We start from the raw sequence: 11,866 nt of genomic DNA, 5'->3' as shown, positions 1-11,866 counted from the left end.
ACCCACCATCTGGGTCTGCACCGTGTCCTGGTCAGTTTCTATGTGAGCCCAAAGCGGTCCCAGGATGTGGACCCACCATCTGGGTCTGCACCGTGTCCTGGTCAGTTTCTATGTGAGCCCAAAGCGGTCCCAGGATGTGGACCCACCTTCTGTACCTTTTAATGTGTGCAGCGTGGATTTGTTAGCTGCTGTCTCTATCATTACGTCTCCTCAGTCTTTCAGGCTTGGGCTTGAGCCTGTTTTCCAAAGTCTTACACTACTTCTAGATGCAGTGATCAAACCAACCATAGTGACAGACAAAAGCACTCTTTGAGGCACTCTGTACTTGAGTTTTATCACCCAGAAGACCCAGAAGTCTCGGGTCAGAGGGATCGTTGAACCGAACCAGCTACTCAGAACTCAAACGACTTTCCTCCAGAAAGGTGCCACCAGAGAACACTCCCACATACAGTGAAGGAAAGTTCCAACCTCTGCATTTCCAACAGAAGTTGTCCTTGAACAGTTTCACTTTCTAAAGTCTGGATGGGCTGTGGTAGCACCTGAGCCGAACCCTAACCTGTAGATGTGATTTATGAAGGCATACAGAGCAGCGATGGGGTTTTCTTGATTAGTCTGGCAATTATTCATTTGGCCTGAAAAAGTTTGACAATGCAAAAGTTGTCAGAGTTGCACTTTGTGTTTTAGCTCTCAGCTGTTTTTCCATAATTTCAGAGTTTGTGCTCAATGTGGTCTTTACTGTTGCTGTTTGTCTGTTTACATGAGTTTAAAGCAGTTTTACTGTAGACTTCATTTTCAAAAGCAAATGGAAGCAACAGGTGTAACTTCACCAATGTTCTGAAATTAAACGAGTTTAAAAAACAGATCAGATCATAAGGTAGGCTTAGAACTGACTGTGGTGTTTGTCAGAAGGTTACGTGTATTTATGAATGCTCATATGACATCCGCCTTGTTCTGACGCTGCACTACGTCCAGAATAACTCATGATGTGTGTAAAAATGCCTTGACACCATGACAGAAGTGTTCAGGTACTGAGTGTTCATTGGTGGTTTTCTGCTGACATCAGAGGTTCAGTTACGCAAGAGCTGCTGGCAGACACGTGTTTGGTTTGTGCACATGATAGAAGTCTGAGCAAGCTGCTGGATGTCCGTTTACTGCTTCTGTACGATCGCTGACGAGACGGAGGCATCAGTTAAACAGTGATTTCACCCTGAAGCGTGTGTCATGTTCAGAGGTGGTTTTTATTTGTTAAGGCCTCTAGTCAGCCTCTGAACTCCGATTTGACTCAATGTGAGTTCATGTTTTACTGCAATCTAAAGTCCTGGGCCTGTGTGGAAACAACACACCTATAGTTAGCAGTAGAGACACGTCTTTGATGCAGGATAGCACACTGTAATGGCAAATAATAAATAATTAACATGTTACTCCTGGTAATGTGTTACTGATACTGGAGAGTCAGTGGCTCTGCATAATATGGACATTTTACTGCTTCAGTGTTTGTCTGTTTTCATCCTGGCCTCCTCTCTGCTCTGTGGAAGGGTCAGAGTCAGTCATAGCTCACAGCTCCAGGGTCAGAGTCAGTCATGCTGAGGAGGTTGTACACAGTCTGATTTGTGCAAATTGTTCATTTTCTGCACACTTTTAAATGTAGAATGAAGTGATTTCGATGACATTTAAGCTTGGATTTGGTTGAGCTTTTTGTTTTGTTTGTTTGTTGAGCTAATTTAATTGCCTACATTTTAAGATTTAAATTTAACTGCTCTTTAAAAACAACCAACTTGAATATTTTTTCAAAACACAGTAAAAATAAATGAATATATAAATAAATGCTCATGATATTTTCCAGGAGCCCAGTGATATTCAGCGCTTGTAAAGCTCACTTGGCGTTGGTTTTACGATATGTTCTGTTGTCTTGTACATATCATTGTGTCGGAGCCCAGGAGCGATAGCTGTGCTTTGCTGCAGCTGATAAGGATCCCAGTGAACTGAAGCAGGGTTAGGGTTAGAAGCACCATAGAAAACCAGAGGGATGTTCTTGCTCTCCTTGTGCAGGTTCTTCTCCCTCTCTGTCCTCCAAGAAGCCCCGGAGTGGAGGCCTCTTCTCCAGCCTCTTCTGCTGCCTGTGTCGGGACCAGCCTGAACCAACACCGGTCAACAACAACGCCCCTCTGCTGGTGGAAGAGAACGGAACCATCTCCAAGGTGTGTTCAGCACTTTGGTCGGCGTTAGTTCTGTTGTGATCAGATCTGTCCTACAGAAAGACAAAGGTCAGGAAGAAAGCATTTTAGACCAAACTGTTGTGCTTCTCACACTCTCCAGCCTTTGCATCTTGTCGTTCTATATTCAGTTCAGTTCAGTTGTATTTATATCACACAGCGTATATCATCCTATAGCGCTGCTCATAGCAGGAGGGGTGGAGTGGGGAGATGGAGAGCAGCCATACAGACACAACCATAGACACTTTGGAGGTCGGTAAGGTCACAAACTGCAGGTCAGAGATGTCCACAGAGAGAAGAAGCACAGAGTTAGTGATGTGTAACGGTGACGTATGAGGAGCCCAGTGCATCATGGGAGTCCCCCGGCAGTCTGAAGCTACAGCAGCATTACTGAGGGACAGTCCAGGTGATCCTGAGCAGCTCTAACTATCAGCTTCATCACAGAGGAACGTTTTCATCCTGACCTTATAGCACAGAGGATGTCTGCCTCCAGAACCCAGACTGGGAGCTGGTCCACAACAGAGGAGCTGATAGCTGAAGGCTCTGCCTCCCATTCTGGTTCTGGAGACTCTGGACCCACCAGTAGACCTGCAGTCTGAGAGCGAAGGGTTCTGGTGGGATCATACGGTACCATGAGGTCTGTAAGGTCACATGGAGCTGCTCATGGAGAGTTTATATGTTAGAAGCAGGATTTAGATTCTATCCTGGATTTTACAGGAAGCCACTGAAGAGAAGCTGATACAGGAGACATCTGATCTGGTACTGGTTCTGTCAGAACCCTGCTGCAGCATGTTGGATCAGATGGAGGTTTTCTTGTTGCATGCTGCTCAAAGAATTCTGAATTTGTGCGTTCAGGCTTAGCGATCATCTTCTGTGTGTGTTTTCAGATCCAGGTGAAGCCGCTGCTGCCTCCAGTAAAGTCAAAAGACTCTGGAAAGATCTGTGTGGTGATAGATCTGGATGAGACATTAGTCCACAGCTCTTTCAAGGTAAGAGGAAAACTATATTGTTCCATGAATTACAGGCAGCTAGTTTATCATTTTGAGTGTGTTCTTCGTTTCCTCGATGATGCAGGAGTTCAGAGATATGAGTTTAGAATAGCTGTCCTCCGTGGGTGCATTACCTCATTAGATAGTTATGTTGAAGGGTAAGAAACACTCAGACCTACATTTTCCTCCTTCTGGTTGTTGTTGGCTCTGACGGTGACATTTCTGTCGCTGCTGGAAAATGCCAAACCCAAAGAAGCTGCCTCTTCAACCCAAACAAACACAGCGGCTCCTATGTGCACACATTCTGCTGGTCTCTACCTGGTCTGTCCTGCTGTAACACCACAGTGTCAATGAAAATTCTGTTCATTCTCCAGTCTTCATAGGTGGAATGGCCAAGTCCTGTTAGTTAACATGTACTTTGTTCCTCTTTCAATTAGCCTGTGAACAATGCAGATTTCATCATTCCTGTGGAAATCGATGGAACAGTCCACCAGGTAACGCTAGCATCTCACCGCTTCTCAAAGGTGTCCATTATGTGCTTACTGTGACTCTGGGTGTGTGACAGCACTTCTCCTGGGTGTAAATTACTGAGTGTTGTAGGTGCCGTCAGCGTTGAAGGGCTTTGAGGACAGCTGCTGGGAGATTGACGACATGCCATGGGTCTGGGCCTGATTCAAGTAATCCAGGATAGGTTTGTTCAGACAAGCACAGCCTATTCCGGATGACTTGGTTCAGGAACGCTGCCCTGAGCCGCCAGCGCAGCAAGAAGAAGAAAAATGGAGCTTCCACCAGCCAAATGCTTGTCTGTGCGTTATTTATATGCATATTTTTATGCTTAGTTTCCGCTGCAAGTCTTGGACGTCTTCTTGAATGTTGAGGAAGTGCACACAGAATGTATAAACTCATTTATCATTAGGTTAGGCTTCAGTCATCATCTGCATTTGAAACACTTACAGAAAACATCGTACTTCCTCAGGCATTTGTGTTCTGTAGAAACACGTTGTATTTAGAAATGTAAGGTGTGTGTCAGGATGCTTCAAAGATTCCTGTGTTCCAGGTGTATGTCCTGAAGCGGCCCCACGTCGATGAGTTCCTGAAGAGGATGGGAGAACTGTTTGAGTGCGTCCTGTTCACCGCCAGTTTAGCCAAGGTGACGACAAGGACGAAAAACTGCAGTTGCATGTTTCTGTACTCCAGATTAGTTGTTGTTTTGTATGTGGCATTAGTATTCATGTGTCACTCCAACAGGAATAGGTAAATATACCCATGGTTCATACGTAAGGAACAATTTCAGAGGTGAACAAGAGACAGAGAAGCTTTGGGAGAACGATGACAGGACGATGGGGTGCAAAATACTATCTGTAAAACACCAAAGAAATGCATGAAGAAACAGGCAGCAGCAGCCGCAGCAGCATTATTAGTATGATTCTCTGTAAATGACATTTTCTTTCTGTCTAAGTCCTGTCTTAGAAGTCCTTCATACGATATTGTGCACATGATATCATTTTGCTGTACTGAATGCTCTAAGAGGTATAAGATTGGAGTTAGTGGTGTTTTAAAGGTTGCAAGCTGTGTTTGATAAATATGTTCAAGTTTCATGTTTGCTGTCTGCAGTATGAAGATACACAGATGCAGTAATCACGTATACACACAAGTCTTTAGAGAATCGTGGTTGATACGCTCAGTTTGACTTTTCACCAGGCATCATATCAGCTCATGCTGGACCTCATTCTGCTTCACATTTTCATCAGTATGCAGACCCAGTGTCCGATCTCCTGGACAAGTGGGGTGCTTTCCGCTGCCGCCTTTTCCGAGAGTCCTGCGTGTTCCACCGAGGAAACTACGTCAAGGACCTGAGTCGTCTTGGTCGGGACCTGAGCAAGGTGATCATCGTGGACAACTCACCTGCCTCCTACATCTTCCACCCTGACAACGCAGTGAGTATTTTGGACAACTCTCCACAGCATCAGTCACCATGGAGACCTAGCTCCACAGCATCAGTTACCATGGAGACCTAGCTCCACAGCATCAGTTACCATGGAGACCTAGCTCCACAGCATCAAATCCACCCTCGAATATGTTTCCTGTTGTATGACCATGGTTGAAAACTGAAACGAAACGCTTAATCCTACTGTTCAACACCTCCAGTTTAGTTTAAGCCTGAACACGCAGTTTGCAAAAGTTAGTAGTGGTTTAATTTTTACTTTGACATGTGTTGTATGTATATTGTGAGATCAATAAAGCACTGAGAAAATATACACGTTATCTATGAAGAATAAATCCCATTATCACAATCATTTCATGAGAAGAGGTAAAAAAGGAATTATTCCATCTCTATGGGCGACAGTGTAGGTTCTTTCATCGAGTGCATTCCCAGTTGTTATTGCTCACATGAGAAGGGCAATCATGGGGTTAAATACAGCGAGTCACTGTCTTCACTTGGCTATAAATAGTCACATGTTCATATTTGTACATATTTGTAATGTTTAACTTGAAAATGTAAGTTCCTGCAAGTGACCTCTCGACTAAAGATTCCTTATAGGGAACACCACATCGTTCACCTTGTTATCAGGTCAGTACGGTGTTCAGAGTTATGTCTGAGCCATTTTAAGACAGGAAGAGATTATTTTCAGGGGGAAAAAAATCACTGAACGTGCAACTTAGACACAGAGATGAGCTTTCAGGGCCTAATCAGTGACAACAGAGAGACTTGAACTACATCAGCCACAGTGCAGTCCACCACCTGTCCTTATTGACCTCAGTGCCCTGAAGTAAACTTTAGTAGTTAGTCTTTGCAACACATTCACTTCTTTTAATGTCATTATTTTGTCCAGAAATGATTACAACAGACCCATACTCATGTGATGTCCTTGCACAGATCCAGCACCCTGAGCAGTATAATGCAGTCACCGTAGCGTGCTAACACTTGATCCTCCATGTTGGTTGTGAAAACTGATAAATTTCGATTTTTTGCTCTTCTGTTTAATCAACATTCAACCAGGTCGACTTCTCTGACACGGTGTCAGTTAGTTTGGAGGTGAAACATTATTAATTAATTTAATGTAGTTAAAGTTGTGAAACTGCAGGTTGTCTGTTCCTCCCAAGCCCCAAAATAAGGGTTTAATCATAGAGGGCTGTTGACGTAGTGCTTCATTCCAGTCAGAAAAGCATATGTGGACTCAGCAGCGGGCCCTTAGACCTGAAGGCTGCAGCCATAAACGTCGGGTACTTCAGAAATAAGTCTTGCTGAAATGAGACACAGTCATTACTTTTTGTGCAGATTTATCCAAAATATCAGAACAACTAAGTGAATCTGCTAACAGGATCAGTTGCTGACAGTCTGGGTTTCATCCAGGTGCCGGTGGCCACCTGGTTTGACGACATGTCCGACACCGAGCTGCTGGACCTCATCCCGTTCTTCGAGAGGCTGAGCAAAGTGGACAACGTCTACACAGTCCTCAAGCACCCAGGCACGGCGAGCTAACGTTGTTCCACTTTTCATCTCAGCTATGAACAAAACGGCAAACAAAAGCGGATATGCACACACAGCAGCAGCGATCACTGCCCCACCGAACACACACTGCTTCACCACTGAGCCTTCACCTCCGAGAGTCACACCAGCATCAGGTCTGTGTGGGGGCATCAATGCTGCCACCTCCTGGTCAAACAGAAAACTGGCCCATGGTTGCCTTCCATGTCAGCCCACCGTGGCACAGCTGATGAAAGGATGAATGGATGTTTGATGACACTTGTCAAGCAGAGTTGTGTAGCCATGAATCCTCTGGACCGGGTACTGCACACAGACTCCTCATGGACTCCTGCAGACCCACACAGGATTTGATCCGCAGGAATCTAGTGGAAAGGAATCTTTGGAAAGGTGCAGATAAACTTGCTGAGTCATTGAAAGGGCAGAGGGTGTACACGTACTGTCTTTTAAACTCTTTGGAATAGCGTTGTCTGTCATGTGATCCTCGGGTGCAGTTTCACAGATTTTAGAGCGATGTGATCAGGTATTTTTGAGTAATTGTGACAGTGTTATGTCTGAACCAGATATTAACAAAGTTTCTTGTTTCGGCTGGGGTTGTCAGATGTAATTAAGACTTGTTGAATTCACCAATAAGAAAAATGATTGGACTGCACTTTTCAAGAACATTCTGTAGTCCATAGCACGGTTTCCCTTTTCTCTGCAGCGTATACACTGATTTTAGAACAATTTGTACACTAAACCCAGCTTAAACATCATCATTTGATCACAAAAAATGGTTCTTTATTTTGAAATTTGGGGTATTTACTTTTAGTATCAAATCAAACAGTGGAAAGTCTGTTGTGTGCTTTCACAGCAGGAAGCAGTGCGGCTCCGTTTTAAAGGCACTGGAAGTGGGTGCATACTACAAACACATGAAAGAAGCCTCGTTCCTGACGACAGTGAACCTGACACTAATATTTGCAAACTGCTGCTGCTTTAGTATTCACAAATCATTTCTGCACCTGTGTCAGCAGGTGTTTGGACCAGCAGAGGTCAGAGGACCAGGACCGACTTCTGAAAGCAGCCAGAAGTCGCTTATTGTTAACAGTGCATCAAAACTGTGCCTCTATTAGTGTCTCATCTGTTTTAGATTGTTGTATGACGCAAAAAACATGTATTGTTAGGCTTGTTAGTTTACTTCTAACAAGCTTCAAACTAGTTTTCTTCCTATTTTTTCTGAAGCGGTACACATTGGCTGGAAACAGCTTCAAGACTTTGTGATGAGAGGATGCGTTAGAGCACCTCTTTCAAAGCCGTACGTGGCCAGTTTAGTCCATAAATAATGGAGGAGTCAACCCTGAAACCCTGTAGCACAATAAACAAACAGATATTGGTAATGGATCATCTACGTCTGCATCTTTTTTCATATTCTGGTGGACATAAATGATGTAATGTCAGAATAATTCCAGTGCAGCTTTAGGGAAGTTAAATGTCAAATTCTTGGTGTATATATTGTCGTCCTGCCTTCAGGTGAAACCCAGCAGGATGCAACAGTTTGATGACTGTCCATTTAAAGTTGCCAAATGCATTCTGAGAAATGTAGGAAATCAAACAACACCTGCAAAACTGATTGATGATAAATAGCAGTGTGAGATCCTATAAAGGTGGAATTTTCTTTTTACAATCCCGTTAAGATTTCCTGGACTACTTCTTTTATCTCTACTTTTGCAATGTTGGTTGCTCAACTCTTTGGTCCAGTCAGATTGGGGAGCAACATTTGCATTGACAATACCATGTGTTGACACTGATGAATGGAAACGGGAGGCTCGACTAAGAGCCTCAGTCATGGCTTGTGATGTGATTTTACCTTCGATGGGGCATTTTTCTATGTTTAACAAATTCATGTCAATCAGATTCGCCTGTTTCTTCTCTAAATAATTCCTTTTTAAACAGTTCTTGTTTTGCCCAGGAGTGGTAATCTTCTATAATATTTACAGAATGTTTTCCAAAGTGAAAATATTGTTTTTTTTTGCTGTTCTCATGCAAGACCTGGTAGTTACCTCATATGTTCATAGGTAGAATATGGATCACAAACACCAGCAGATGACGAAAGAGGAGTGTCTTCCTGTTGTAGGCACATAGCAGGGTAAGCAGTGTGAACAGTGTGTTCCATCATCACGTCTTCAGTTGATACTGATGCTGTTGCTGTTTTGGAATTCATTGGCAAAGAGGAGTACTTTTCAGAACATTCTGTCAGTTTTGTCTTTTGATTACGCTTCAACGAGTATTGTGTCACTTTGAGGGCCATTCGCTGATACTGTACTTCTTACACATTCAGTAGATATGTATATGTTGTTTTGCACAGTAATAAGCAAACAAATGTCATTAATATATGAAATATTCATGTTACTGTACTCATGATTCAATAGATGTAACCTAATTTTTGACCTTTATTGTTTTATCATACCAAATTAAGTATGAACTGTAATAATGCGGTTGTTTCCCATAAAGGCTAAATTGAAAGATGGTCCATCTGCTGTTTTTGTTGAGCTTCATTCAAACAACAACAGAAGGTAGCAGGGAGGTGTAATACCAAACAGGTTTGGCATATCCAGGCTTTCTGTGTGTAAATCTAAAGCTCCAGCAGAGACCACAGGTATCATGAAGGAGGTCCAGCTTCCTGCTTCAGACTCTGTTGTCATTAAAGGAGGCGTTATGTCATGTGACTCTTCTTCTGCACTGAATGAATCGATCACGTGCAGCTGCTTCAGTCAGCACCTTGTTTCAATGGAGAACAATGAGGAACATTAACATGATGACGGTAAATGGTGAAGATAGGAATGCTGGTAGAAACTGTTCAACGTGTTCATATATTTATTTTACTGATCAAAGAAGCTGCTGATTTCTAACCGACACGTTAAAGCTGCTAAACTTTAAACTTTATATATTTGAACATGACATTATGTTGAAGTGCTTTTAGGTCTGACTCTGTCCCATAATGCAGGAAATCACTTTAACTTTTGGCCCAATCAGAGCAAAATTATGTTAATGATTGAATGTTCTCTGTAATAAATGCACACAATGGTCTGATCCGTGATCAATCAGCTGCAGTCGCAGTAGAGCAAACGGACCTGGCAGCAGATCAGAACCAAACATACACACCTTTGTAACACTGAAAACGCTGGTTTTAGGCTCAACGTACCTCGCTAACCCACTAATCTCACTCTGTAGCCCTCTAGTGTGCAAATCTTTCAAAACAGATTAACCACATGTATTAAAAATAGAAAACCTGTTGCTAAGAGGAGATAATTTAACCTGCTCAGCCCTGAGCTAAATTACATCCCATAATAACCAGAGTTTGTCTGCAACCACAAGGTCTGTTTGAATGATTCTTGTGTCATAATCAAAGGAACACTAGTAAGATGTGTTCAGGTGTGTAAATATCAGTTTATATTTTCCTGGTTCATAGTAAATGCAGACGGCACACAGCACAGAGGAAACATGTTCAGGATGATGATGATGTTTGTACTGATCCAGCTGCAGCTCTGAACCTCTCCCAGATCACAGACAACATGTGAACATTGTGACTCTGATCAAGTGAAGCAGAACAACATCAGAGAGTTTTTAGTCCAGACGGTTCAGGCGAGCTCTCATTCTGGCTCACTGGTGACCATCTGAATGTTCTCATGTACAAACTATATATTCCACTAGTAGATCACTGATGGGGTTCAATACATCCACATACAGCAGCTCTTTAGTTTCCTGAACATCCAACCAGACCGCTGTCTGTGTTCCGCGTCCTGATGCTGCTCAGGCTGCTGTGGAGCTCCTGTGGTGACGCAAGGCTGCATCTCCGTCATGATTGGTCGGTTTCAGTGATTGACACCTCCTTCGAATCGTGACAGCCAATAGAATGTAGCGACAGCCTCCAACATAAGATTGACAGCACTGTTAGCCAATCAGAACCAGCAGGACGCCATCTTCAAGACGAGCCGCTTGCTGAGCGAGTGTTCCCTCCTTAGCTCCCTGAGGCTAACGAAGCCTCAAAAAGACGCCCGGAATGATTCCAGTGTAACACAGGAAGTAGTACTAACTGATTCCGGTGTGGATTTACCGCTACAACAAAGCTAAACAGCTAAGGTAAGAGACATTTTCCAGCTCCGGTTTGGGTTTGTGCTGTTCTTTGGGTTGTTTCTCGCTGATGCTTTGATCTCAGAGAGCTTTGATGGACATGTCTGGACTCTGTGGACTGTCTGCTTTGGTCTGAGGCCTGTTGGAGCGTTTAGCATAAAGCAGCAAAGCGCTGGAGCCAGAAATGTGGCGAGTGGGTTGACTGGGTGGCGCTATGTCGATGTCCATGTGTGAGAATTCATTTAGTTGGTGTGTGAGGTGGGTTTGGGGCGTGTAGACATGGCTGATAGGTTCTGGTAGCCCAGGTTCTGCTGTTTAATGTGATGTGCAGCATCACTATAGTCTGTCATGATGGGTGCTTTGTTTACACCAGTTCTCTGGGTGGGGGCCTCTCGGGCTAAAGGGCTGAAACAAAGAACTACATGGTAGAACCAACGATAAATAGAGACATTAGTAATAATGAGTACTGTTTACTTGTACGACAAACAAACAATGAACAACAATGACCTACAAACAAACGGTGAATAAATAAATTAATGATAAACTAAGTAAATGAGAGTCACTGGTAGCAGTTGGCAGAGCACTGATCAGTTTAGAATCACTCTGGATTTGAGAAGCCAGTTGTAATTTCTGAATACACTCATTTAGCAGAAAGACAATGATCCCTGTAGCCTCAGCAGGAAGGAGAGGGAGGCTAGAATAGAATAGAATAGAATGCTTTTATTGTCATCATACACAAAGTACAACGAAATTAAAATACAACTCCAGTGGTGCAAAATACAAGTATAAAAGACAAATAGGAATATATATTTACAGAAGGAGCCAGTAGGACGTGTAAGTTTGTTCTACCAGACAGTAGAATAAATCTGTTGCACTGATGAGGTGAGAACACTGTGGATATATGAGAAATATAAGTAGAATAAATACATAAATTATATATAATAAAATATAACCTATATATATAAGGTAGTATATAATATAGATAATATAATATGATAAGATATAATATAGGCGGGGCTGCAAGGTGGCGCAGTTGGTAGCACTGTTGCCTCGCAGCAAGAAGGTTG

The 11,866-nt window shown here is 43.0% G+C and overlaps 1 protein-coding gene across 2 annotated transcripts in view; it reads left to right on the top strand.

Moving 5' to 3' along the window:
• LOC103358965 (carboxy-terminal domain RNA polymerase II polypeptide A small phosphatase 1) overlaps positions 1 to 9,198 on the top strand; it is a 15,930-nt gene extending 6,732 nt beyond the window's left edge. For both annotated transcript variants that reach the window (XM_008284127.1, XM_008284126.1), the window contains exons 3-8: positions 2,050 to 2,198; positions 3,101 to 3,202; positions 3,640 to 3,696; positions 4,260 to 4,352; positions 4,954 to 5,139; positions 6,558 to 9,198. In XM_008284127.1, the coding sequence (XP_008282349.1) occupies positions 2,050 to 2,198; positions 3,101 to 3,202; positions 3,640 to 3,696; positions 4,260 to 4,352; positions 4,954 to 5,139; positions 6,558 to 6,686 (716 nt within the window). In that variant the 3' untranslated portion in view covers positions 6,687 to 9,198. The remainder of the gene's footprint in view (positions 1 to 2,049; positions 2,199 to 3,100; positions 3,203 to 3,639; positions 3,697 to 4,259; positions 4,353 to 4,953; positions 5,140 to 6,557) is intronic.
• Positions 9,199 to 11,866: the final 2,668 nt, after the last annotated feature.

This window comes from Stegastes partitus, unplaced genomic scaffold (assembly GCF_000690725.1).
Source record: "Stegastes partitus isolate 25-593 unplaced genomic scaffold, Stegastes_partitus-1.0.2 Scaffold348, whole genome shotgun sequence".
Lineage (NCBI taxonomy): Eukaryota > Metazoa > Chordata > Actinopteri > Pomacentridae > Stegastes > Stegastes partitus.
This window is presented reverse-complemented; position numbering and strand designations above follow the sequence as displayed.